Source organism: Fulvia fulva, chromosome 2 (genome assembly GCF_020509005.1).
Source record: "Fulvia fulva chromosome 2, complete sequence".
NCBI lineage: Eukaryota > Fungi > Ascomycota > Dothideomycetes > Mycosphaerellales > Mycosphaerellaceae > Fulvia > Fulvia fulva.
The window spans coordinates 6,095,564-6,121,528 of NC_063013.1; the positions used below are offsets into that span (position 1 = coordinate 6,095,564).

Genomic DNA, 25,965 nt, shown 5'->3' on the forward strand with positions numbered 1-25,965 from the left:
TGCCTCTCTTCAACATTTTTACTGCTTCCCGGGGGCCGTGGGCCCGTAGCAATGCAGCCTTGGCATTAGGTTATACTTTCCCCTCTAGCTACTTCTATAAATATAGATAGATAGATAGATAGATAGATAGATTTGTCATTCCCCTGTTCTAGGACCCTATCCGGCCTATATAAGTATATATCTATTGTTATGTACAAAGGGAAACCCGAATAGGTGAAAACCCTTCCCGCCCCCGACTACTCCTTGTCTAGATTAGCTTTCCCCCTGAACGTGCGTAGTCCATGTCACTACCCCGTTAGCCCCCGCTCCTAGCCGGTCTTCTCGCGCTACGTCGTGCCCTCTCTTCCTGCACTGCTCCTACTAGGCGGTACTGTTCTAGCCAGCCCTTCTCTAGTATCCAGTTCGTAATACGCCGTAGGTCCTTAGCGTTGTTAAGAAGTGCCCCAATCGTCCGGTTCCTCGCCTTTGCTATCCACTCCCCCCTTCCTAGCGACCACCTCGGACAGACGAGGAGTGCGTGCCGTACGTTCTGGGAGCGATAGCCGCAGGGGCAGCTAGTATTCGTATATCCTAGAACCTTCCTCTATAATAGGTACCCCTGGAGGCCGATGTGTTCGCTTCGCAGTTAGGTTGCTATGCTACTCTATGCCCTCGTAAGGCGGTAGTAGATGAGCTTCGGGGGGTGCTTGACCGCGGATTTCGTAGCTAACCATTCCTTAGGTTGTCCCGCTGGCTGAGGGCGTCCACTATGCCCTACACCCTGGTTGTTCCACCTCTCTTTCCATAGTTGCTCTACAAACGACTTCTCACCTTCCCACCGTGTTGCTAGCTGTTCGTCCCTTGCCCGGTAGTTCGGCTCGTTTCCGGGTCGAATGCCCTTATGCGCTAGTACTGATTCGCGGGCCCTTACGACTGCACTAGCGATGACCTTCTATACTAGGTACTGTGCCGACTTGCCTAAGTAGGAGGTCCGTAGTCCCTGGATGTATAGGTCGATCGGCGGTATAGCGGTCTCGTGCTCAAGCATCCTTATTGGTGTCGACTTGTATGCCCCGGTGACCTTCCTTAGGCATTGGTTTTGGATCTTCGCTAGCGGCGCGACGAGTCCCTTCGATGGGCAGGCCGTCTCGCCTAAGGACCACACTTGGCTGCCATAGGTAAGGACTGGCCGTACAACAGCCGTATACAGGAGTCGTGACTGCCGGAAGTCCGCGCCCCATGTGGACGCAGTGAGCCTCTGGCATGATGCCATATTCTGTTCAGCTTTCCGTGATATTGCTTGTACGTGCTTCCTCCACCGTAGCGCCGGGTTCACCCATAGTCCGAGGATCCTGAGCTGATCTGCCGGGTTAGTCGTGTGCCCCTGTATCTGGATAGAAGCTTGCATATTGTGGAACCGTGGCCGGCGCGTAAAGTGTATCAGATTGTACTTTTCTGGTGCAAACCGAGCCCCGTTCTATAAATATATATATAAGTTATTCGACTTCTACATAATAGCCAACATCCGGCCATTAGCTTGGCTCTCTACCTACACCTCCGAAGAAATCGTGTACACCTCTAGTACCGTCTTCCCCTTTTCCTTCGATTCGACTAGAATAGACCTACGGACAATGCTTGCTTCACGAATGCTTCTTTTCGCTTTTACACTCCAAGTCTTTGCCGCGGACCCTTTCTGCGACGACAGCAAAGTTTGTACACCGTGTATGTGTAATGCAGCGGGCCGTTGTGTATGTTACGTTCTAGAATTTGACGTTTACAACTAATGTTCGTTCTCTCCTAGCAAGGGTTCTGCCATACTGTACGTGGGTCCTCGGGTCCTAGTCCTTCGAGGTTCTGCGACACGTCGGCCGATAACAAACGTTGCGGGTGTCCTACAAAAAGGGATACCATTATGCGACGGGGTGCATGCATGTCTACAGGCGGTATCAAAACGCATCCAATAACTAAAGATGACTGCGCTTTGGTGAGTCCCTTATATTAGCTACACACTTTGGTACTAAGAGTCCTATAGCTCAATCAAGCCATTTTGTGTGAAACAAGTTCCTATGGCGTTTGCCAGTGGGACTACACACGGGACGCGTGTTACCCTAGGCATTAAATATTCAGCTATGGAGTCGGGGTTCACTATAACGAACGTAAGGGGCGTAGGTTAGGTAGTTGAAGAAGATTGAAAGGCATAATACTCCTAGTTACAAACATAAGAGCCGGTTGAAGACCAATACTAGCCGTGTCGGTCCCTATGTACCCGCGAAGCGGGTGTCGGACAACCTAGTAACATTAGACACTGTTAGACAGGTACGAGTTGCGCGGAGGTTGTGCAGAGTATGACTTTGTGGCAATTCACCCTCGTTTCGCCGCAGACGATGGTAACGTCCGACCACTCATCTTTGTTGAAGAGCTGCGAGGCGTCGAACAGAGACGTCATGACGAGTCTGATGCACGAAGATGTTCAGTGGTGCTGTGCTGTGCCCCCGGGCGTGCTGTTGTGTTGTATTCGCAACGTTCGCGATGGTATTGGAAGGCGCCGAAGGCGCACATGCCAAACGACGCCAGGCCAGCAACTCTGTACTCGGCTATGGCCGCACGACAGGGATTATGACCCATGGCACAGGAAGGTGCAATCAGTATCGCGCACTCGTTCAAAGCTGTTGTTGACCTATTTCGCATGCTCTAGCAGCGATCGCCTCGCGAGGGAGATCGAGCTACGCCTAACCACAGTCCACGGCGATCTCAGAACGGCTTGGGCTCACAATGCCTCATCGCCCTTACAAAAGCGCTACTGAGATCGAGCAGAAACTCAACGTTGTCGTACTGATCCTCTCTGAACCATTTTGTCACGTCCCGCTGGACGTATCCGTCAACCACCAGGCAACGAGCCGGGATCCGGGCGGAGTGCCATCGTAGATGATGTCAATCGCAGGTGGTCCAGGACCCATAGCCTGCCCACGGTGTCCTTCTGATCCATACCCTTGATCATCGTCCTAAGCACCTCACTCTGGAACTCCTCGCCCTGCATCTTCTCGCCAAATACGAAGAGCTTGGCCAAAGTGATGTAGTCGGCGGCATTGTCATCGTTCACACAGCCGATGATCTGCTTGCAGTAAAGCCAGTCGACGTAGTAAGCCACCGCATCGAAGTCATCGTCTGGTAGCTCGATCGCGCCCTTCTGACCTTCGGCCCAGCTTTCCTTCAGTGCTGCCGGGAAGAACGCGGAGTCCTCGCCGAGCTTGTTCTCGTGGATGGTGAGAGTCTCTTTCTTCTCGCCGACCTTGAGCACGACGATGTCGCTTGTGTAGCTATGCAGAGTGAGCATGTGCGAGTGAAGAGCACAACGAGCATTGACATACCGTCGACGCTTTGCTGCACGTTCTTCCGCCGCGACAGGCACTCGTAACCACGAGCTCGAGAATGGTATCGAGGACTCCGGCGTCGTTTGAGTCATCGTGGCCACGAAGTGAATGTGAGGGTAAGTGACGCTCATGTGGACTGCAACGCTCGCGAAGTTCAAGCCTTGTTTCAGGCTAGTACAGTCGCACCTGCCTTCACCCCATACCTTCTGAATGGTGACGGAGCGCGACCTTGTGAGTACATCAGCCATGTCCTCTACAACAACTTGACTTCACCACCACGTCTTGATCCCCAGCACCTCCACAATCCTCTCCCTCTTGATCTCTTCTCGCAGCAACCATCCAAACCCCTCCACACAATCCACCCTCGCGCGATCTCCAATCTCCATCCCCCTCATTGTGAACCAATGCGCATGCGGACATCCTAGATAAAAGTCAAACTTTGTCTCGACTCCGGCCTCCTTCAACATCTCGTCATATATCAGCGCATCATCCCTCAACGGATCCATCCCGTCAACCTGGAAGAATGCTCTCGGCTGTCCACTCAACGGCGTGGCACTATTCACCGCATACCTCAAGTCACTGCTAGCATCCCACTGCGCGGCCTCTCTCATCATCTCCCTGCTCTCCCTCGTCAAGCCGGGCGCACTCGCGTTCTGATCATGCGAGATGAAAAGCTCCCGGTACTTCTCCGGACAGATATCCTTATGCATCAGACTTGGTACGCACAACCACTGTCCTGTCAACGGCCACTTCAGCGGTTCTTCCTGGAACTTCCGGGAGAGACAAGCTGTGATGGCGCCACCTGCTGACACGCCGCCCAGCAGGAATCCGTTCCTCGGGTCAGCGGATAGAAGCTCACCAGTGGCGTTCTCGGCAATCCATTTCATGCTATCCCATGCGTCGAGCTGTGCATATGGGAATTTCCATTCAGGTGCGAGGCGGTAGGAGATGTTCACGACCGTGGCCCCGAAGAGATGAACGAGCGTTCTGGCAATTTCGGTGAGTTGGTCTTTGCTTCCTGCTATAAAGCCGCCGCCGAAGCAGAGAACGATCAGGGCCCCGGGAGGTCGATCGTCCGTAGGCTTGAAGATCTTCAATGTACTGGAGAAATCATCGCGCATGGGGATGTCATGGTAGAATACCGTCTGTCCGGTGGGTGAGCCGCCTAGCTTGGAGAGGACTGCTTCGGTATAGGCGGCCATGCCTGCGCGGACGACAAGAGGATCATTCTCATGTGCTTGGGCAGGGTTCTTGGCGTAGTACTGTAAGGTTGAGGTCAGGTCTTGGGTATGATGAGTGGCATCTACTGTCAATGTCTTACCTCTGCCACCTGGGGATCTGGATGCGATGATTTGTCGAGCTCTTCCCTTGTAAGCAGCATTTTGACGTTGTTCGTATGGGGCCGGTGATGTGGCGTTCTTGTCCTCGAGTCTTTGGTACCAGTAGCGGTGGTCGAGTAGATGGAACAGATATATGCCCGCCTGTTCCCCTCGAAAGCCCTAGGGTAATAAGATCCACGGAGTCGGAACAAGCTGGTCCCAGGCTTCACCTCATATACCTTCTAGACTGGCTGGGCTGCCACCTGGTATGCCTGCAGCCACGTGTAATAATTTGATCTACCGAGGTTCTAGCCTGAGCATGAACCATATAACCCGGCCTTCAATATGCTTCATACACTCGTTCGCCCGGCCAGCCAATCAGAATACGATTACGGGATCTGGAAGAGGCAGCTTCGCCTGGACTAGCATTGCCGCAGCTTGTTTGGTGGTGTGTAGGTGCCTGCTGGAATCTCTTGTAAGTGTATCGAAGAGCTAAGCAGACGAGTGCACAACCACAATGTGTAGTGTGTCAAGCTACCGGGTATGCAGTGTCCCAATGGGGAAGGTGCAAATGCTAGGTACACGAGACAAAACGCCGAGTTCTCGCTACCGGTGTGCTTAGCAAGTGGCAGCTGCAAAGATGTTAGCCATGTGACCAGCTTTTGGGTCGTCGATACTGTAGCTGAGGTGTCATTGACTCATTTGTAATGGTTACGATGATGCTGATCGTCTATGTGTCAGCCATGTGTTATATATTACCATCCACTCGATGCTGCCGCCTTCGGTGCTGTCAGTCCTCGTACTTGATCTCTTCCATACTCGAAGGCGGGGCATCTGCGCTGTTCTGAGACATCATGTCGACAGATCCAGCAGCAGATGGTGGTGCATTCGACGTTCTTGGCCAAGCTATACCACCTGTGGCCAGAACAGCGTTGAAGTCGAGGTTCTTCGTAAACCATCTTTCGCGTCTTGTCGTTGATCGTTGGCCTCCTTCCAATGCACTTCTGGCGGCCCTGGTTGTTCGCGCTCGTTTCGCTTTGCGACCATCAGTCATTAGAAGGTCCAGTCTGTCGCGTTGCTCCTCCAGCGCCTCGTCGTACTGCACGATCGAGCGGACATAAGGAGCTAGGTCTGTGGTAATGATATTCAGAGGTCCATCAAAAGCGGACTGGGAGAGTCCAGGATACACGCCAGCATTTGCTTCAGCAGACGTTGAGACAGCATCGAAGCAGGAAAAGGCACGGCGACTGAGTGGCATTTCTAATGGAATCCTCTGCTGCAATTCGTTCTCTGCTGGGTGACGGCCACCGATAGGCGGAACGAAATTGTCGAAAGCAGACAAAGTTGTTGCAACGAGCAATTTCCTGCTCATGTCGCTGTAGTCCATGCGTTCATCAGTCTGCAAGAGAGCGATGCCCTCGATATAATGTCCGCGAGATTTATCTGGCATGTCAGGCTGGGTTGGATCCAAAGATGCAGATTCCACTAGGCCAGCCGAGCAGCAAAAGTCCGCTGCGCTCAAAACATCTGCGAATTTCGCGAATTGGGCAAGCTGCTGATATCGCGACTTCGGGTCCGCTGGTGTTGCCATAGTCGTCAATGGCAGCTGCTCCCATCCAAGAGCTGATGATGGCGCCAAGTCAAGCTCGGCCGACTCTGACAGCAGTGAAGACTCCGTGTTGTTGGAGTAGCCTTGAGATAGGCCCATGCCGGGTCGATATGTCCCTTCGCTCACGATTCGCAGTGTTCTGCCTTTGGCATCCACGTCGGACCCCGTTGGCCATCTCTGGTATATCCAACTCAGCCCTTCACGAGGGTCGCCTACGCCCATTTGACACCAGTAGTCGAGCTCGGAAATACTAGCCCGGAGATCGCAGTGGTGATGCTGGTAAAGCGATTCGACAGCGAGGCTCTCCAGTAAATGGCCTTCTGCAGCGGCGAGCAGCAGTATGTAGTCCGTGGCAAGGTCGACAGGAGGATGTGTAAAGCGAAGTATCGCATGCAACGACATCGCCTGCAACGGGACAAGATCTTCATCGTTGCAAGTCATGATGAACGGCCGTTTCGAGGTCACGATAAGCTTCAATATTGTGGTCCAGAAGTCCTTGTCATCCTTGAAGAGAATGTCGACTTCTTCTAGGAGAATAAGTGATTGTTGCTGGTCCTTGGGCCGCTTTTTGATCGCTTCTTGTACTGCCTTGACGGTCTTTTCCTTGACGATCTTCTTGGGTTCAGCCGGCGTGGATTTCGGCTGGGTCTTTGGTTTGAAGAACGACATCATCTTGCCCTGCCGACCACTTTCAAGGTCTTTCTGGAACGCCTCGTCGATTCGATCCGGGCCTTCGGTGTCAGAGATCTCGACCGACTCTGTGCCGTGATGTTTGACCAGATGGTTCTCAGTCATGTCGCCGATTTTGTCCAGCACGTCGCGTCCGCTACGCCGCTCGCTGGAGCTTATCTCGAACACTTTGTACCCCAGTTCTTTGGCAACAGCATATGCGGCAGCTGTCTTGCCACAGCCATGAGGACCACTAAGCAAGACCGCGTTGCCAAGTTTCGCTCCAGTCTGCGCAACCTGCACGATACTCTTGGGCGCTCCACGACTGGTGCCCACATCATCGTCGAGGTCTGCCAGCTCATTCATGTCGTACACATCCTCGTCACTGTCGACCAGGAAGTCATCGAGATCATCGGCCTTTTTTCTGCGTTTCTTCTTGGGCTTTTCTATAGCTTTGGGTTTCGCCGCTCGCTCAGCTGTTGTCGCCGCGCCTCCAACAGCTTGTACCGCCAAAGATGTGAGCCATGTTCTGAGGACTGACATCTCCTTTTCGGGCTGCAAGACGTCGGCGCAACACGACGGCGCGTACTTCTGTACCCACTGGAGCATTTCTCCTTTCGATTCGTCGAACGCTGTCAGCGTGGTGGGTATCCTGTCGTACAGCCGCTGCAGAGAGGGGTGGTGAGCCTGCTGCGAAGCTCGAGCCAGGAGCTCATCCTCGTTTGAATCTGCCAATGCCACAGAGAGCTGGCGCTTGATCTTCTTAGCTATCTCTTCCCCAGAAATGAGAAGTTTCTGCGGTAGATGTAGCGATAGATCAGGCTCGTGGAAGCCATCTGAACGAAGTCTACGGTCCGCCTCAGGCTCCAGCTCGGTAGCGAAGCGTGCGAGGACAGATGCTTCCTGCGAGATAGGTACTTTTGCCTGCTTGCGTTTTCGGTAGGGCAACCCGGTCACTGCTTTGCTCCGACCGACGGACCTAGAATCGTTTTCTCCTCGCACATGTGCCTGCGATCTATCCGGAAATGGTGCATCCTTGGACCCGGGATGCTTGATCATGAATCTATCACGAAGAAGTGCTGAGTGGAACGCAGGAATCTCATTTGACTCGTGAGTCCGATCGAATGAAGCTTTTACTCGCAGCTTACCAGGAGTAATGGCGCTGGTTTTGCGTGGAGACCCTTTCTTAGGCGGCGCTGGGTCTTCCATCTTCCCTACAAAGAATGGATGTGTCGCTTTCGGCTTCCTGGGCGTTCGTTTCTTCGGTGTTGTCTTCGTTTTGTTAGTGGAAACCGACTCAGTGCCATTCAGAATCCGTTCTATTCTCTGACCAACATCTTGTCGGCGCGCCTCGTCCTGGCCATAGTTGCAGACGACCATACGGTGCGCATCAGGAGTTACGACGGCAGATTTTCGCTTCCTGCCTCGTCGTTTCGGGGTTTCTGGTTTTGCCTCGTCCGAGTCCTTGGTCTTCTTCGTGGGAGGTGAACTGAATCTGCCTCTAGCGTTGAGCTTCAGTACTTTCCTGGGCGGAGGCACAGTCTCGAGCACACCTTCGCTCGTCTCTGGTATGACAATGCCTTCAGACGTTCGTAACACCTCGACGGCTCCTGCCGTGGGTAAAGGCGAGGAGGCCGGTATGATGACGCGTGGCGACGATGACCTTTTAGGTGTGATCGATGTTGGTGCTGCCTCGTCTGCGACAGCTGAGGCACCAACCTCTGTGGGCTCATGCTCGTTCGTACGTCGCCTCTTCCGACGAGCAATATTGAGATCCGGCTCGGACGTGCATGGTTCTACGACCTTCTCGGGAGCGAGTGGAGCTGCACTCTTTCCATTCACTATGTCTCCCAGTGTTCGTTGAGTCTTGGCCTTCGTCGAGCCCTGATCATTGTTCTTCTTTCGTCTTTTGCTGGTTGTCCGCTTTGGCTGTTCGTGTGGCTCATCATGTGCTTCGTTCGCGACGTATTCCGCATCGTCATCTCGTTCGTCAACGATCGCGGGCTGGTTGAATATGGCTGTCGCACATGTCAGTCTACTGCTTCCACTTCCGCAAGATGCTGGTCACTCCCACCATGGGGCTTGGTGAAGAACGGATGAAGGCTCCTCTCGCCATCTGCGTTCATGGCAGGTAACACTGCCGTTGCTGCCATTCGAGGTCGTGCCACATGCTTGTATCGTGTCTCGCCAAGCTTGTGTGCGCCGAGTGTGGCTGTGATGGGAGAAGACTATGGCATGTGAAAGAGACTCGACTTTCACTTCCACCAGTCGCGTGTCGCTGTGGATGACGCGCCTGAGCGCGATAGACTTTCGGCTAAATCGAGCTGTGGGTGCTCCCGCACGCTAACATTTCGCTCGGAAACCAAGCAAGAAAATCGATGCTGGACGGACAGGTGGCGTACTGTAAAGCACTGTTCTGCGACGAAGGGGAGGACGATGTCGGGAGGAATAGAGGAGCCGTACGCTATCGCCGCGCTGGCGAAGCCACTGGATGGCAAACATGGACGAATCGTGGGTGCCTCAGTGCACAGCATAGCTGGCTCGCGGAAGAGAAAGCGACATGAGGTTGCGATTGGCGTGGACGGCGAGAGTGTCAGCATCTACCATGTATGCGCAAACACGCTGTCATCGAACTATGTGTGTGTGTATACTGACAACCCCAGACACAGGACCAGAGCACCGTCAGCTCATACGCCCTACCACCGCAATCCTACCTCGCCGCCCCACCGTGTTCCATCTACTGCAAACGAGCAAAGCCGCAGCAACCGCAGAGGCAGACATATTTGGCCGTCTGGGACAGCGTGAGCCGACAGAAGGCGCGTGTCGTGAGCATCAAGGAGAATCTCGGCAAACCGCAAAGCGATGAGCGTGAACCGCGAGCGCCGACCCGACGAGAGCGGAAGCTGCGACATGCGCAGGTGGTGGCAATCGACGTCGTTCCGGTGCATAACACTCTCGCATCGCTAGAGAGCGACCAGCACCCCGTTCTGGTGTCTTACAGTAACGGGGACGTGGATTGCTTGCGGGGCGACATGTCAGCTGCCCGGTGGGAGCATAAGGCGACAACTACCGGCGACACTCAGATTGAATATGCCGTGGTCGTCGAGTACGACGCAGCGAGGCGAGGGCTTTTGAAGAATCGGGAAGACGTTCTGGCTGTGCTGGACTCGTCCGCAGATGCAGGAAGGACCACCAACGGCCCGCCTTTGCTTTGCCAGGTGATCCGAACAGGTTCTCAAAGATCACTACGCATCTTCGCTCTACGCAACCTTTCTGGCGATACTCTGCAGGGCGGTAGATCTTCGTTTGAAGATGTCCTTACTTACGACCTTCCAGCGCGGCATAACACGGGCACCGAGGAGGCACAATATGAGCTCCATGCTGCTTCCGCTATGCTTTACCAGCGTCTGGGCAATCGACTGACAACCTACGATGTATCGGGCACAACACCCGAAGCCTCATTCGAGCTAGGTCGTCGGGATGGTCTCATCGTGAACAGCTTCACAAGACTTTCATCAGCAACAGTCCTCGTAGTGACTCCGGACAAGCTGGCAGTCTATGACACAAAGTATGGGTCGGTTTTGAGCTCGCTGGCATATGTCACTCAGCCCGATGCGGCAGCTAATGCGCAAGCAAGATCGTCGCTCGCGATCATCTCACAGTTCACAGATCTAAACATCCTGGTAGCTCTGTCAGCAAACAATCTCATCGCTTTCCAGGTCGGTAACATGCTCGATGATGGGCGAAGTTCGAGAGCACAGGAACCAGTGCTTTTTGACGTGCTCGGCAAAGGCAAAGTAGCATTGCTCGAGGGTTCTGAACTGAAGGAGAAGAAGAAACGAAAGTGGGAGGAATGGAAATCGAAGGTCGATGGCCTTTTCGAAGCTTCCAATGCCGAAGGCCTGGAAAGCTTCGTTGCGAAAATGCTTAAACTTGACCCGAAAACTCAGGACAAGGCCGCAGAGAACTTGCCCAGCGGCTACCACGACGCCGACGTCGCCCTCTGGGACCTGCCCTCGAATACCTACGATCCTCAGCATGTCGAGACACGGCGTGCCTCGTACCTGCTACGAAAGCTCTTTGCTTGGCGATCGCTTGATCGTCGATCTCATAGCGCTGGAAATCTCGAAATCACGTTGCTCTCAAGGAATGTCTTGCGATTCCTGGCTCTTGCTGGCTATCTCACCACATCAACCATGCAGCTTGTGTTACCACAAGCCAATGACGGTACAAAACGCCGTGTCGCTCCTGGCGACATCATGCTGGCCATTGCGGATGGTGAACCTAGCCTAGTGCTGATGTGCGATCTCATCTCAATGCGTGTTCATTGGGATCTGCCCGAGATCGTGCAAGGCTTGCAGACCCTTATCCGCTCCTTACAGGACAAACAGAACGCCGACATGGCGGCTGCGCAACTGACCAATGGAGTTGTCGACATGGCCGACGGAGATGTCCAGACCGAGCTTGATGCCGTTGAGAGAGAGCTGGACAAGGCCGAGAACCTGTTGGAATCTGGCCTTGCGATCCGCGCGCACGCATGTCGCATCTTACTCAACCGCCTACAAGCCTTTCCTCAACGGGATGTCAAGCAAGTGATGCATACCATGCTTACACATGCCGACCTCATATTCTTCCTATGTCTTCTGCGCCTCGAACTTGCTGATGGTGGCTGGACACAGAGATATCTTGAGCAGGACGTTGGCGAGGAGGAACCATCGCTCGACGTACCAAATGCGCAGGACATCACTGCAAGCAATCTGGCTATTCGGACTATCGCGGACCTCTTCGACTGCGCTGTAGATGCAATTGGCCTAAGTGGATGGCTCATCGGTCTCAGTGCAGACATCGATGGCACCGAACAGCTCCTACAAGAACTGAAAAACGAAGTCAGTGCCACAGTGGAAGGGCTGTTCGAGGCCGAGCTATTGACGAATCTGCTGAGCAATGTCAAGAAGACTGCGGCAGTGTTGGGGGAGCAACAACGATCTACACTGAAGCGTAAGCTCCAAACGGATGAGGACGACTCTGTTGAAGACAAGTTGATGCCTGTTGGCGGGCGTCCTGAGCCTCCGATCGTGCGTACATGGGGAACAAAGGATGGACGAAAGAGCAAAGCCGCGATTGCTCAGCAGAAGAGCAGAGCGGTAGGCAAGTACTCCTTCGAGCAGATCAGGATCTGATCGTGGTCAGCGACGACATGCAGACGGCATCGCAGGTATTGGCGGCGTGCATCACGGTATCGCGTGGCTTTCGCCGGTCGACGAACGACACCAGCGACAAACATGCGCCGACCTCTCGGCTACAAGAAACTCTAATTGCCGTAATGCATGTGCTGCCAGTTCTTTCTTCGACTTCGACGCCCTGATGCACTCAACCGAGCTCTTCCAGCTAGACACACAGCAGTGTATGCCAGCTTCCTTGGACAGCCAAGGACATCCTCAATGCCTTCGCCAAAGAACATCGTGTTTCTGCACGTGGTGCCACCCTGGTTCAGGCCAAGACCGATCGTTGCCCGTTGCCCAGACGCTCTGTCTTGAAACAGCAATTCGTTGATCCTTGACTGTTGGTCGGAAGGCTGGGCAGCGTAATTCTATCTCACCATCTCTCCCACGGTTTCCCACCAGCCCCAGCAGTTCGCAGCGAGACCTGATGAATTGAAGCTAAGCCCTTCCACGAAGTAGACTAACCTCCAAACACTATCGTAGCCATGGAGCCGACCTGCAGGGGCTGCTTATCCAAATCAGGATTCGTGGGTGTACAAGAGGCAGGGTAGCTCCCAGCGCTCTCGAAAGTTCTTGCTTCTCTTGAGAGGTTGGTGTTGTTTCTCTTGCCTCGACTGCCGTCACCACACCGAGTCGATCATTGTTCACCATTACACATCATGCGCGCCTCGTCAGCACCCTCGCAGCTCGCTGCTGTGTGCATGATCTTTGGCCTAGCAACTGGAGCGCCTGCGCCACACAGCGATTATGGAGGGTGGCAGCATTGGGGAAAACAATGGAGCGATTGGTGGCAGAGCCATGCCGATGACCATCAGAAGCCACCGCCATATCACCCCGGCAGACCTGGTCATGAAGCGAAGAAGCTGAATGTTCAAGTCGGCCCGCGACCATATTTCTTGGTCGATAACATGGATGACGGGCCATTGAAAGACAAGCTGGAGAGCTGCAAAGAAGATGTGAAATCCACGAGCTCTTTCTCCATCTCGCATCGCGGTGCACCATTGATGTTCCCCGAGCACAGCAAGCAGAGTTACGAGGCGGCGATCAGAATGGGAGCTGGTGAGTGCTACCCCGAGGTTGGAGTGAAGTTTTTTGAAGGTGATGTTATTTGAACAGGCATTGTCGAATGCGATGTGTCGTTTACCTCCGATCGCGAGCTTGTCTGCCGTCACTCGAACTGCGACCTTCACTACACGACCGATCTCCTCGCACACCCAGAACTAGCAGCAAAGTGCTCCGAGCCATTCGTACCATTCGACGCAGAGGCTGGCACACCTGCCAGCGCGAAGTGCTGCACCAGTGATATCACGCTGTACGAGTTCAAGTCTCTCTGCGCTGAGATGGAAGCCACAACGTTCAATGCAGTGAACACTAGCCAATACATGGGTCGCATTGGTTCTACGCCAGATTGGAGGACCAACATGTTCTCGTACTCATGCGCGGAGCCAATGTCGCTGAAGGAACAGATTGCCCTAGTCGACAGCTACGGTCTGAACTTCACTGCCGAAGCAAAGACACCTGAGATCGAGATGCCGTTTCAGGGCAATTACACACAGGAAATCTTTGTCCAGCAGATTGTCGATACGTTCAACGAGGCTGGTGTCGACCCATCACAAGTCTGGCTCCAGTCGTTCCTTCCCGACGACATTTTCTATTGGATCGATAACGCTCCCCAATATGGCCTCCAAGCTGTATACCTCGATGAGCGCGCAGATCTAAATGAGACCGGCTACGCCACAGCTGTTGCTTCGCTCCCTGATCTCGCAGCTCGAGGCGTCAAGATCATTGCTCCATCAATATGGCAGCTTGTGACTGCAGACAATGCCACTGGCACGGTAATTCCTTCGACCTATGCGACTGCGGCGCACGAAGCTGGCCTAGACATCATCACTTGGTCTTTTGAGCGCTCTGGACCTTTGGAAGTCGAAGGCAGAAGTTACTACTATTCCAGCGTCGCAAATCTGATCAACAATGACGGCGACGAGTTCACTGTTATCGATGTGATCGCGCAGCAAGTGAAGGCGATTAAGATCTTTAGCGACTGGCCGGGCACGAGCACATATTATGCTAACTGCTTTGGCCTCGAGTAGGTGGCAGTCACTAATCGACAGGAGCTGAATCTTACCAGCAACAGGAATGCTATTGTACACAGTGATGACTATGACAGAACTTCCAGTAAAGAGATTACGACATCGATGTCTTGTGGTGAACAAAGGCTGGGGACAAAGTACGTTGCGGGATGGGGTCTCGACTTTACTTCTTCTTGAAATGCTGTCCAATGGGCGCATGACCGCGAATCATATATACGGCGACGCGCTACAAGCTCGACTGCAGTGGTACGGCCTTGCTGCTAAGCTACATGCCAGCGGGTTGAAGCAAAGGCCTCTGTTTTAGTGATAAGTCGAAGCGCTCGGCAGCAATCAACTTTGTCGCCTGCCCTCGGAATGCTTACATGTGAATGTGTGCAGTATGTCGTATGCTGGGCAGCTAACGTCTGACACATGTATATTTCAGGGTTGACATACATCGCAGGACTCTGGTCTTACCTCTTCTGCACCGAAACCTCGACCTATTTAACGCGACTCTAGACCTTCGGACCAGATCTGGTCGGATAGCCCAAACGTTATTCCCAAATACAGACTGCCACCATGCGCACGAAGCCTGTAATTGGTGTAAAGCCACTTGACTTCTTGTCGAGATCACCCTGGCAGCTACCCACCAAACACAACGCTATCACGAACTTCGACGCAGTCCAAATCGCGAAAGACGCTCTCGAGACGACGGTGCTCCTGCATCCAAGACTTCCCAGCCTGATCACCTCCTTCCTTGCCTTCAAGCGTGATCATGGCTCAGAAGAAGAGAAGAAGCTCTGCAACACTCTCACGCAACACGGCCTAGTAGCAAGACTGATCAAGAAAAGAGCACTGCACTTCGTCCAAGCCAGCGAATGAGGTCGCGATGGATGCCGTCTTCCAAGATAGTCGTAATGCGTTTGCGGCAGAGGACGTGGCTAGCTACATTGATCTGTTAGCGGACTCTGAAACGATCGCGTTGATCAAAGCTGTGTTAGTTCAGGAGTCAGGGAGCTATGGGATGGGACAGGCGGATGACCGTACCGTCTTCCGACGTAGGACCTACGTTGCGCTGAGCAAGGCGGCAAGATGCTGGAGCTGTCGTATAATATGGAAGTATGAGACTTGCTAGGCCTATTCTGAGGCTGATGCTATGCTATGTACAACTTCAATATATCATCTCGCAAGCAATGCTGTATTCTACACTGCTGGAACACGCTTTAGGGTATCATTCTAGGAGTGCTGTAAACAGAACGCAGTGAAGCTTCAATTCAGGCTTCCTCCTTCGGCCTGACAATGACATCTTGTCCAGAGGATCCTATCCTTGGTGTGTTTAGGGGCGAGACATCCTGTTCCGTCACCACCTTGTAGCTTCCTCGAGATCTGTTCGGTACCCAGAAAAGCTTGTCCACTCGTGTGATGATCAAGAGGTAGATGATGAAGATCTCCAGCACGAAGAAGAAAACGTAGAAGGCGGCTTTCTTCTGATACCAGGCAGGGTCCGACGCCGGCCGTGGTGCTTCCCAATTTGCACCGGCTTTGAAGGAAGCACCGATCACGCAAAGTGCCGACGATGCAGCAAGGACAAGAGCTTTGTAGTGTGTGCTTTTGTCGCTCACGCCAAATGTGTCGGCATCTTCTGCTTCCGGGAGGGCGAAGGACACTGCGAGGATGATCCAAGGTACCATCGTGACGATGAGGAGGTATGTGATGGCGGCGAGTTGCAGGTCCCTCGACACTTGCTTCAGGTGCTGATCGAGCGTGTAGAAGCTGATGACGATGAAGACGATGACAACGATCAGTGCGACCGCAATCAGGCCAAAGATCATGGTGTAGAATATCTTGAAGGCCTTACTCCAACCGAGATATGGTTGCCGCGCTCGCAGGATCCGTTGCGCGAAGATGAGGTTGACGATGTAGACGATCAGGATGCCGGCGTTGACGAAGATGGACGCCGCGATCGCGAGGGAGATGTTCTGAGGCTTCATCGCTGAGCCAATTCGCAGACAGCATGTCAAGATCCGTGCCATGCAGAAACCGAAGAGGAGTGCCGAAGGTACAAATTTGTGTTGCCTTCGCCGATTTCGCTGGAAGATTGTCATGTTTGACACGGCGCCACCAATGTAGAACAGGAGGAGGACGGCGAGGATGGGGATATCTGGGATCACTGTAGATCGGCCGCCGATTCCTGCGGTGGTGGGTGCATAAGGTGGCTAAAGAAAGCGTCAGCGAAGCAGTCACGCGTGCTCCTGATGTGTAGATAGCTTACCCCTGGAGGACGTTGCATGTCTTGGGCTGAAGCCATTGCGACGGTCGATGGTGGTGCTTGGTTGAGCTTTGGAAAGCTGGTGCTCTTGAGTATTATGTTTATGCAGGTGCTGAAGTGCCTTTGTTGAACACTGTTGTTGGTCCTTGTTCGGTGTCGGAAACGGGCATGGTATGTATATAGTTCCTTCCTCGCAAGCGATAATTGCTGGCGGTCGAGCAAAATCACGTGATAGTCTGAGACAGCAGCGAAATCTGCATCATGGAGGAAGGAGCCACAAGTACCTCCCTACTCGCTGGTCCAGTCAAGGCCATCTTGACGCCTCGTGGCTGCTTTCGGTATAGTCCTGGATCGGACGAAAATGCGGACGAACGGTTCGATCTCCTACTGGAGGCAACAGCCAAAAGAAACAAGGACAGAGACGAAGGAGCTCTTGGGGCTAGCGTGATGTGCAGATACGATCTGATCTGCCATCGCGTCAGCATACTGTAGAGACTGAAGACGTGTAGCCAGGCAGGATGGAGCAAGTGCATGATGATGAAGTTCGCTTGAGGCGAGGATGGCTACGTAGTGCGTGACGGTGGTCGATGGTGAGACTCCAGCTTCGATCGATCGCCGTGCCACACAGAACGTGCTGAGTTTGCGGATGTGGCAATCATTGTTTGTTGATGCGATAGACGTGGTATAGACGTGGTATAGACGTGGTATAGACGTGGTATAGACGTGGTCATGTTTGGTCCTTGCCGTGAGAGGATAAGCTGACTGAGCTCATGAGATAGAACTATTGATTACGCTAGACCTAACTGCCTGACTCTAGTGCCCCACTGCAAGCTGAGACAATCGGCACGGGCTAAGCAAAAGCCGACATGTCGGATCCAAACAAAGCGGTGCAAAGGCTCGACGCAACTTCGCTGACTTGTTCGCTCGAACTTCAGCTCGCTCCCCATGCAGTCGACATGAATTCGACCGTCATGTCGGCAGCTGCCCAGACGCCTACGCCTGACATGCCCCAGCAGACCACGGCCAAGCGTCTTCGCAAGGGCACAAAGAGCTGCATCGAATGTGAGCCTTCCACGTGCTCCCTTATTCCCGTCATGCCTGACGACTCGCCAGCAGAGCTCTGATCCGTGAGCACAGGTCGGCATCGTAAGACAAAGTGTACATGGCAGTCGCCTTAGAAGGAAGCAGAAGGTCGCATTGTGGGAGGCCATTTGCTCGACTGACAGACTCTCGAGTATGATGTTCAACCTCCCTGCTGCAACGTCGACCCACAAGTTCCCACGTCGTGCCATCACCACTCCAGCTGGCGAAGTCATGGCTCAACCTTATATGTTCCAGCTGGCAGGCATTGCAATGAGCGTGCCGGAGCTCGATGAAGGCTATGTGCTTGGACAGAACGACGATGAGATGTTCGAAAAAGTGTTGCCAATCGACCGTCAGTTGCGCTCGTTGAAAGCAGAGACCCCGAAGGTATGTCTCTCACATGGCGATCCTCCCAATTATATGTGCTGACGTGACTTACCTCAGCAATGGTGGCGAGAAACCGACGATACACTATCCGCCGACTTACTCCTTCAATTCTGGCACTACTATCTCACCACTAGGATACATCTGCACGCAGCAATGAGCGAGGACGATCACGATCAGTACGCCTACAGTCGTATCACCTGTAGGGAAGCGACCGAGTGTATGGCTCGCCGCTATCCCACCGTGCGGCGCCTCTTACCGACAGGCTTCTTCGTTAGCCGCATTGTCGACATGCAAGTCTTTACGGCAGCAACGTTCCTGTGCCTTTCATACATGAAACAGAGCCGCAAAGGCGCTTCGGTGTTGGATGAGTCGAACGGTCTCGTCTTCGTCGAGGAAATCGTTGCCACGATGGATTCCGTCGCCGGTCAACCAGGATCTGAATTTGTCGAAGAAGCATCCTCAGCAATACGGTCTCTCTTAGCCATGATCAGAGATCCTAGTGGGTCATCGAGCGAGTCTCGAAGCCTGACATTACGCATCCCACTACTCGGCAAGATCAGAATCGGCCGCAAGCAACTACCTCCGGCGTCACAACCATCGCAGGCAAACCTCGCTAGCTTTGGGACCGTGGAGTCGCAGCAGCCTTCGACGAATATGTCTCATGCTGGCATACAAATGCCAGCAAGCGATTCGAGAATGCCGCAGCCAATGAATGAAACATACAATACAGGTATTGCCAACACTTTGCCTTGGCTCATGGAGCTGGACATGAACCCGTCTTCGCTACAGGACCCTTTCTTCTACCAGGATGCGAGCCAACTCGACCAGTGGCTTGGCTTCAGCGAGAATATGGGCTACTAGTGAGGAGATTCAAGCGCACTACTATGACGACCCTCAGCTCGGATCAAATATCGTTGCATCGCATGAACGAGAAGCGCAGCCGATTCTCAGATTGGGAAACTGTGGTATAGATCATTGCACATCCGGGCGTCGGCTTAACATTGGGCTACATTCAATGTCTAAACTACCTCGACATCCGATCATGCTTCACATCAACACTACTCCATTCAAAGCATTCAAGGTCGCTCAGACGCCACACTCTCCGCGCTCTGTGGCAGCCTCTCTTGCGCATCCGGCACATCACTACGACCAATCGTCGCCTCATCTTTATCCAACGCTCGCTGACCAGCGTGTGCTGGGTCATGTGGGTTGATTGTGCCCTGGCCAGTACTCTTCAAACCCTCTATACCGCCCGCTCGCTGCTGGCTTCCATCGTGCAACTCCTTCGAGCTCTGTCCCGAGATTGGCTTGCCCAGGCCGGCGTGTACGTCCGCAGATGTGGAGCCGCCGATAGTATCTTGTGCTGCAGTTGTGCCGGAGGCTGGGGCAGGTGGTGCTTCGTCGCTTGGGTTTGGTTGGAAGGTCTTTGGTGCTGGGGCGGTGCCGGCTGGGAGAGTCTATGCAATGCTATTAGCGACATAGCGGGTTTGAGATGAGATGAGGAAACTCACCTCTGCGCTGAACTCAGGTACTTGGTCGTTGCCTACGAGCTTGCCTGGCTGGTGCTTGTTGTTGCTAGCTGGCTCGTTGCCAGATGCCTGGTTGAATTGGTCTTTACCACCGCCTGGCTGGTTCGAGCCACCGGTTGAGCTTGGGACGTGAGACATGATGCTGCTGATATTCTGGAGGCTTTGTCGTAGGATATGTGTTCAGTCGTAAGTGCAATGGTTTGTTAAGTGGAAATCCGTGCAGCAGTTTCTAAATTGCTCGCGTGATCGACCTTTTGTGGTCGTTTGACTTCACGATGATCATTGATGATGCTAGAACTTCGATGATGCAAAACGCCCCACTACAGCCACGACTACATGTTGCAGAGGTGAAACGACTGACAGGGACTGAGATTTTATTTGTACACTCCGTCTCGATTTAATGGGTCCAGCGTTCACACATGATATGTGGTCAGCTCTTTTGCTCAGCGGGTTGGTGAGGTGGAGAATTAGAGAGCCGCCATATATATCCAATTGGTCCTCCCTACTCTATCTCAACTGCGATCTACTCCAAAAGACTGTCCCTCTTTCTACTATCATTTCCATTGGCCTCATCCTTCCACATCTTGTCTCCAAGAACAGATTCTGGAGATTTCTCATGCGATCCTCTGCTCGCCTTCAATCTCCTCTTCGCTGGAAAAGGAACAGCAGTCGAAGACCGTTCCTTCTTCATGCTCGTACCCACGACATTATCTCCAAAATGAGCGCACTTCCGCCCTAGCAGCGCAAACGCACTCCTTTCCATCACGGTATCGTTCTCCCAAACCTTCTCCCAATACGCACGCTGCTTTTCCAACCAGCCATCAGGAAAAGCGATCATCTTCCGTTCAGTGACCTTGTACGTCTGCTCGAACAGAGTGCGTTTCGCTTCGCGGTGCGACTGTACATGCTGTTCGATGCATGCTGAACAGACAAAGGCTTCTTCAGATGCGTGGTTCGCGTGTTGTTGGAGGTGCTTTAGTAGTGGGCGCACGCAGTTGCTGGCGCAGTCCTCCACTTTCATCGTTATCACTTTGTGTCCGCAAGCTAGCTTGTGGACCAGGGCTCCATGTATGCAATGCTCTCCAACATGCCCTTTCATGAACAGAGACTTTGAGTCGCTTGAGAGCGCATGGCTTTCGCCGCCGCTGGCCTTGAGTGCCTGCTTCTTGGGCGCTTGAGGTGTGGCAATACCTGAAGTCGCAGTCGACTTGCTAGTCGAAGACGCTCGAAAGTGAACACTGCCTGGTGTCAGCACTCCGTTGGATACACGAGTCCTAGCCTCATTAACCGTGGCTATTCGGCTTGGCTTTTTCATATTGCGTGTAGCTGGCTGAGGTGGCTTTGGCAGGTCAGTAGCAGATGCAGGTAAATAGCTGCGGCGAGAAGGCTCCGGCAACCTTCGTGCTTCTGGTGGCGATTGAGCTGTTATTGCTGACTGCATAGGTGGCGGCTTCGATATGGGAGCCTGTGATACTTTCTGCGGTGATGTTGATTGTCGTTTCCCAGGTATCCTTGACACGCTGCGCGGTAGACATTTCGGTGTCGTCGCTGGGGTCTGTAGCATTGTGCTGATTATGAAAAGAGCTGGATTTTATGTCTTCGGTAATTATGTTGATGTTGGTCTAACTCGAAGGTCCAGGCGGTTGAACGAGCCGCGAGGTTGTCACCTTGCGCATATCTGTTCTGTTCGTTGTTGAGCACCTGTACATTGTTCGAGCGACGGCAGAGATCAGAATAGACCTTCTCACAAAGAATTGCCGTCTGAGACAATAGTCAAAGTCTTGTGAGACAAAGCAATCGATGAATTGCCTGAAGTGGATGGTGTGGCGTATGTATGTCTTGCGCGTAGCGGGCGGCAGAGACAGAGGCAGCTGTACTGTGTTGAGTATATAGCGCTCTCTTGCTATCGATGTGCGGTAAGGGCAGCTGTCATGATCCGCGGTATATACGGTCCAACTTTCTGTATACAGGCTTTGTGAGGTGGCAAGGTCGAAGTCGGAGAATGATCGACTCTGTGAACGTTAAGCGGCAGGGGCCGTTGCCTGTTGCCTACAGTCCTGGGCATAGGTTTTACAATCCCTGTTCTTCCACCTTTCCTCATTAGGAAGGATGTATCCACTGGTGGCGTAGCTCACCACCTGGTGTGTCCTCCATTGTTGGCTATTACTGCCTCGCAGCGTTCTCGCATACTCTTGCATATACGTTGTATGTCCTCAGGTGTGAGCTTGGCCCATTCTTGATAGTGAGATTGAAGGTAGCAACACCTTCTGAGATGAACATGGATAGCCGGAAGGGGTTAGCGTAAATACAGGGGTTGTAAAAACTATGCCCAGGACTGTAGAGAGCGCAATGCCTGTCAAGCTCGGCACGTCCCGGCGTTGCTTGGGCCGTGCATACAAGCATGTGAATGTGGTGAATCTACAACACATAACACAGCAAGGCGTGGTCGAGCATTCCCTTCTTGATCTTGGTTTATTAGGATGCGCTCGACAGTTTCTCTTCCGTCCGTTTCCATCTCGAAGCAGTTCTCCGGCAATTGTGTAAACTCAACCGACTTGACTCCAACCGCCAACGGCATACCACACTTGCAAGGCATACGACTCACTGGATTTGGGCTGCATAACCACGCTTGAGACATTTGCCACTTTGTTCAAGGCCGTTCAGCGCGACGAACCCTCACTTGGAGTATGATGGCATCAACACCAACAGGAGCGATGCAACCACAAGCAGGGTCCTTGTTCGTCGAGGCCGAAAACACATCGAGACGCGCCCTCGACCCCCATTGGAGACGCATATCAGACTGAGTGCTTCCAAAAGCCATTCTTGGAACATCCACATCATCACCATCTGATCTGCGGCCACGATATTGTCACCTCGAAAATCGTGGTATGCGGCTCGAACTGCAAGCCGTCCACCGAAGCGGAGAGCAAGCCTGGGAGCTCCTCTTTTGCCTGTCCACATCCAGACTTTCAGGCAAGAGCGAAGGTCCTAGCGCCACGGAGAGATGTGAGAACGCACCGCATCGTCCAACCTCGCACTCGCAAGTGCGACCTCAGTCATGTCTATGGACGAGACTCGGCAGCCGATGCTGCGCGTGTGGCAGAGAAGCAGGAGATGACGATGCTGGAACTTGCGAGCACTGGTATGACAGGACGTGGAAGACCTGTCCTCAACATGAGGCAGCGAGGGCTCCAACGCAAGCGGAGTCGGTCGCCGAACCCTCGTGTCTTCAAGATTCCGATGGTCGCGAAGAAGCCAGTACTCGAAGATGCAGCTGCTGCCATCAACGCAGAGCTGCAGAACGACCCAGCTCGCGATGCTATCATGAGATTCAGCGGTCCAGGAGTCAGACCAAAGGTTGGCAATCGACTGCTGACACAGGCTGAGATGGACGAGAAGTGGGACGCCTCTAGAGTGATGAGCGGCCTCGGAAATATGACCACTGAAAGCATGGAGCTCTTGCGTGAGCAACAGCGCGAAGCACACGCCGTGGCGCACGAGGCCAATACCGACCACGACAACCTCGAAATTCCAAAGTTCAACGAAGACACAAAGCCCGTGGACCATAGGGCTGTCCTCATCGACAACTGCGAGTCTTGTGGGACAAGGATCAAGGCTGTCCACTACAAGTGCTTCGACTGCCCGGACTATGTCTTTTGCGAGCAGTGTTACACGGGAGGCAACCACGATCACGGGGTCCATCACCGGTTTGCGAAGTTGTGCAAGCCGTTCACAACGGAGCCAGCTATCGCGGAGGTGTTCTGCAAGTGCCAGTCAATTTCCATCGAGAACATGGTTCTGTGCACCACTTGCAATGTTCCATTCCACCCTGGCTGCTTCGGACTTGGCTGCAAGAGTGGTAGGCACTACAATGACAACACCATGGTGCGTGAGAGCTCCAAGAAGGCCGACTACAACGCCTGGCGAGGTGGTAAAGCCTTCGAGTGTCGTCAGTGTATGCAGGCAAAGGCCGATGCCGCAATGCACACTGTACCCGAAGTCGCTGAAGAGGACGGGGAGGACGAGGTGATTCCAGACGCGCCGACGCAGACAGCCTCGAACTTCTCTCGTAAGCGTACTGCGGATGAGTTCGACGAAGATATCGCTGATGAAGATGGAGATATGGGGCTAGACGAGGTGGCGCCAGCTCCAACTGCAAAGCGTCACAAGCCAGAGAAAGTCACGAAGGAGGTCGAAATTGACGACGATCTCAAGTCTCTGTTCGAAGAGGACCCGGAGGAGGAAGAGCAGGCCAGCACCCAAGCTACAGCCACCTTCACGCTGCCCATTCGTTGAATAGCGGGGCATTGCGACGACTACATGTTTGGCGGAATTGTGCTATGATAAAGCTTCGTTGCTCGCCTATGACTGGCGACCTGGTGCTGGGAGGCCGAGCGCTGTTGACAAAGTTTTCCCCCGCCGAGTGCTGGAACAAATCATTGAAGTGAAGGCTCTTGCTTGAACACGCTGGCGTGTAGCCCGCTAGCGGAGTCGTACCGATGTATTCGAGCTTACACCGCGTCGCCGCATGTTTAGTCCACGATCATGCGTCTTTTTGGCAGCTGTTTAGAACCGAAATCGACACCCATGCCGGCGAAATCCTCTGTCGCCAGCCCTTGGGCAGTTCGGTCTATAGACCGGAACAATGTTCTTGCGCTACTGTTCGATACTTTCGGCAACCGGTGGGCCGTGCACTAAAGCACGTGAATGTGCAACACATAACACCGCAACACGTGATCGAGCATCCACTCCCTTCGCAATTGCTTATAAGAACGGGCTCGACCCTTTTTCTTTCCTTTCTGCACCTCGAAGCAACACGCAATTCGCATTTCCTGCTACACAACACTTGTGCGCTTTAGATTGACCGGACGTCAACACACGAATACGACCGAGACCTGCACAGTTCTCGCTACTCTGGCATAGACATACAAGTTTCCCAACTCTTACAGACACGGCCGCCAACATGTCGTTCGGACCACCTACCATGTCGTTCGGCTTTGGCGACTCGACTACTCGAGCGCACGACTCGGATGGACAGCGATAGGATCAAGTACAATCCAGGAGTAGAGGTCGAGGCGGAGATCGAGCATGGACAGTGTCTTGGTGCTTTTCTATACTGAGGCAGTATTCTTATTGTGTTGTATCCCAAGGGTGAGGTTGAGCTGGATGAGGACCTCGTTGAGAACTCTACGGAGCAGAACTGTGAGACGCTGGTCAAGCTTGGATAGAGAGTTGGAGCGAGTCCGCAGATTCAACCAGGTACCCGCTGAAGACTAATATACAGCCATGACGGCTCGGTCGCGTAGCTCGTTCAAGGAACGTTCGATGCTGTCACGCATCTGCGTATAGCCATCTCACGGTTCCTCACGGATCTCGGTGTTCTTGGCCTGGGATTTACTTGGCAAGATGCTGTTGCGGACCGGCTCATTGATCGTTCCCATGCCATCTGCTCTTTGACTGCGATAGCTGGAGCAAAATTTCTTTCACGTTCTCTACCAAGGCGAATTGCAGGGCTCTGTTGAGCGCAGGACGAATATTGATCCAGGTCCATGTATGAGCTTTAGGCATGCGTAGTTTGAGAGCTCTGAAGCTGTAATACTTCTCATCGATCATCCCTACGTCGCTTCCTCTCCGAGTACGGCGACCTCGAGCGGCTTCTGTCTTGCTTCCTATCCCTATCTCGACTCCGCGGCCTGTCGTCGTAGCTTCGTCGTCGATGGCGCTGACTGTGTCTGTCTCTGCTTCTTGATCGATCTCGCCTGCTTCTGTCGCCTGAGCGATCGCGCCTATCTCTCGACCGTGATCGTGAGCGATCCTGGTGACTGTGCCTATCTCTATGCCGTCGGTCCCTATCGCCGTCTCTCGATCTTAATCTTGACCTTCGTCTCTTCTTGTGGCCTCGGTCCTCATCATGTCGATCGCGTCTCCTATCGCGACTTCTGTGCCTTTTCCGCTCATCCTTGTGCCTACTCTTCCTCTCCTTCTCCTTGTCTCCAAGTCCCACCGCTCGGTTCGCATCTTCCTCATCGTCCGCCAAAGCCTCCTTCAACGCCTTGTTGACCTCTCGCTGTGTGACTTTGCTCTCTCCCAACGGCTCATTGTTCGCGTTCGTCCGATCCGGCACCGGCAAGCCAAGCGCTTTTGCCATGGCATCTTCCTCTGCTTCTTTCACTTTTCGCAGCTCCGCGCGCTTCCTCTCGGCTTCTCTCGCCGCTCGCTCCTCGGGTGTCAGTTCCGCGTCTTCGGCTTTCGCATACCAGTTGAGATCTTTGTTCTGTTGCCAGCGGCCAACTGGTGCCATCAATGAGTGGCCGAGGTAGTTCTCGCGGTGCTGGGAGGACTTGACATCATCCCAGGAGAAGTTGACTCCGCCACGGGAGCCTTCTTTGCGGACTGTTTGGAGGAGGTCCATCGTTGTTGCAGTGTGCCTTGGAGGCAGTTGAAAGCCGTACAAGATGT

The 25,965-nt window shown here is 53.4% G+C and overlaps 13 protein-coding genes across 13 annotated transcripts; 6 read left to right on the forward strand and 7 right to left on the reverse strand.

The window, feature by feature from the left end:
- Positions 1-1,610: 1,610 nt before the first annotated feature.
- Positions 1,611-2,098, forward strand: CLAFUR5_14659 (Ecp42; the record flags this gene model as incomplete). The annotated part of the gene is made up of 3 exons (XM_047913807.1): positions 1,611-1,727; positions 1,781-1,963; positions 2,012-2,098. 3 exons carry the CDS (start codon positions 1,611-1,613, stop codon positions 2,096-2,098), a joined length of 387 nt encoding a protein of 128 aa, XP_047757769.1.
- A 759-nt stretch (positions 2,099-2,857) lies between these two features.
- On the reverse strand, positions 2,858-3,598 carry CLAFUR5_03593 (uncharacterized protein; the record flags this gene model as incomplete). The annotated part of the gene is made up of 2 exons (XM_047902741.1): positions 2,858-3,296; positions 3,348-3,598. The coding sequence occupies 2 exons, from the start codon at positions 3,596-3,598 to the stop codon at positions 2,858-2,860; spliced, it is 690 nt and encodes a 229-aa protein (XP_047758815.1).
- Positions 3,599-3,619: 21 nt separating this feature from the next.
- CLAFUR5_03594 (AB hydrolase superfamily protein) lies at positions 3,620-4,731 on the reverse strand (the record flags this gene model as incomplete). Its single annotated transcript, XM_047902742.1, has 2 exons — positions 3,620-4,612; positions 4,672-4,731. The coding sequence occupies 2 exons, from the start codon at positions 4,729-4,731 to the stop codon at positions 3,620-3,622; spliced, it is 1,053 nt and encodes a 350-aa protein (XP_047758818.1).
- Positions 4,732-5,459: 728 nt separating this feature from the next.
- On the reverse strand, positions 5,460-9,100 carry CLAFUR5_03595 (ATPase family AAA domain-containing protein 5; the record flags this gene model as incomplete). The annotated part of the gene is made up of 2 exons (XM_047902743.1): positions 5,460-8,965; positions 9,022-9,100. The coding sequence occupies 2 exons, from the start codon at positions 9,098-9,100 to the stop codon at positions 5,460-5,462; spliced, it is 3,585 nt and encodes a 1,194-aa protein (XP_047758817.1).
- A 283-nt stretch (positions 9,101-9,383) lies between these two features.
- Positions 9,384-12,127, forward strand: CLAFUR5_03596 (uncharacterized protein; the record flags this gene model as incomplete). Its single annotated transcript, XM_047902744.1, has 2 exons — positions 9,384-9,554; positions 9,611-12,127. 2 exons carry the CDS (start codon positions 9,384-9,386, stop codon positions 12,125-12,127), a joined length of 2,688 nt encoding a protein of 895 aa, XP_047758820.1.
- A 701-nt stretch (positions 12,128-12,828) lies between these two features.
- On the forward strand, positions 12,829-14,259 carry CLAFUR5_03597 (Extracellular protein; the record flags this gene model as incomplete). Its single annotated transcript, XM_047902745.1, has 2 exons — positions 12,829-13,228; positions 13,286-14,259. The coding sequence occupies 2 exons, from the start codon at positions 12,829-12,831 to the stop codon at positions 14,257-14,259; spliced, it is 1,374 nt and encodes a 457-aa protein (XP_047758819.1).
- Positions 14,260-14,817: 558 nt separating this feature from the next.
- Positions 14,818-15,120, forward strand: CLAFUR5_20159 (uncharacterized protein; the record flags this gene model as incomplete). Its single annotated transcript, XM_059462996.1, has 1 exon — positions 14,818-15,120. The coding sequence occupies one exon, from the start codon at positions 14,818-14,820 to the stop codon at positions 15,118-15,120; it is 303 nt and encodes a 100-aa protein (XP_059318903.1).
- A 392-nt stretch (positions 15,121-15,512) lies between these two features.
- CLAFUR5_03598 (uncharacterized protein) lies at positions 15,513-16,546 on the reverse strand (the record flags this gene model as incomplete). The annotated part of the gene is made up of 2 exons (XM_047902746.1): positions 15,513-16,454; positions 16,511-16,546. 2 exons carry the CDS (start codon positions 16,544-16,546, stop codon positions 15,513-15,515), a joined length of 978 nt encoding a protein of 325 aa, XP_047758812.1.
- Positions 16,547-17,743: 1,197 nt separating this feature from the next.
- CLAFUR5_03599 (uncharacterized protein) lies at positions 17,744-18,838 on the forward strand (the record flags this gene model as incomplete). Its single annotated transcript, XM_047902747.1, has 2 exons — positions 17,744-17,977; positions 18,035-18,838. 2 exons carry the CDS (start codon positions 17,744-17,746, stop codon positions 18,836-18,838), a joined length of 1,038 nt encoding a protein of 345 aa, XP_047758811.1.
- A 215-nt stretch (positions 18,839-19,053) lies between these two features.
- On the reverse strand, positions 19,054-19,644 carry CLAFUR5_03600 (uncharacterized protein; the record flags this gene model as incomplete). The annotated part of the gene is made up of 2 exons (XM_047902748.1): positions 19,054-19,434; positions 19,489-19,644. 2 exons carry the CDS (start codon positions 19,642-19,644, stop codon positions 19,054-19,056), a joined length of 537 nt encoding a protein of 178 aa, XP_047758040.1.
- A 385-nt stretch (positions 19,645-20,029) lies between these two features.
- On the reverse strand, positions 20,030-21,070 carry CLAFUR5_03601 (uncharacterized protein; the record flags this gene model as incomplete). Its single annotated transcript, XM_047902749.1, has 1 exon — positions 20,030-21,070. One exon carries the CDS (start codon positions 21,068-21,070, stop codon positions 20,030-20,032), a length of 1,041 nt encoding a protein of 346 aa, XP_047758647.1.
- Positions 21,071-22,680: 1,610 nt separating this feature from the next.
- On the forward strand, positions 22,681-23,802 carry CLAFUR5_03602 (uncharacterized protein; the record flags this gene model as incomplete). The annotated part of the gene is made up of 1 exon (XM_047902750.1): positions 22,681-23,802. The coding sequence occupies one exon, from the start codon at positions 22,681-22,683 to the stop codon at positions 23,800-23,802; it is 1,122 nt and encodes a 373-aa protein (XP_047758648.1).
- A 1,306-nt stretch (positions 23,803-25,108) lies between these two features.
- Positions 25,109-25,918, reverse strand: CLAFUR5_03603 (Multiple myeloma tumor-associated protein 2; the record flags this gene model as incomplete). The annotated part of the gene is made up of 2 exons (XM_047902751.1): positions 25,109-25,268; positions 25,386-25,918. 2 exons carry the CDS (start codon positions 25,916-25,918, stop codon positions 25,109-25,111), a joined length of 693 nt encoding a protein of 230 aa, XP_047758061.1.
- Between the last annotated feature and the right edge of the window lie 47 nt (positions 25,919-25,965).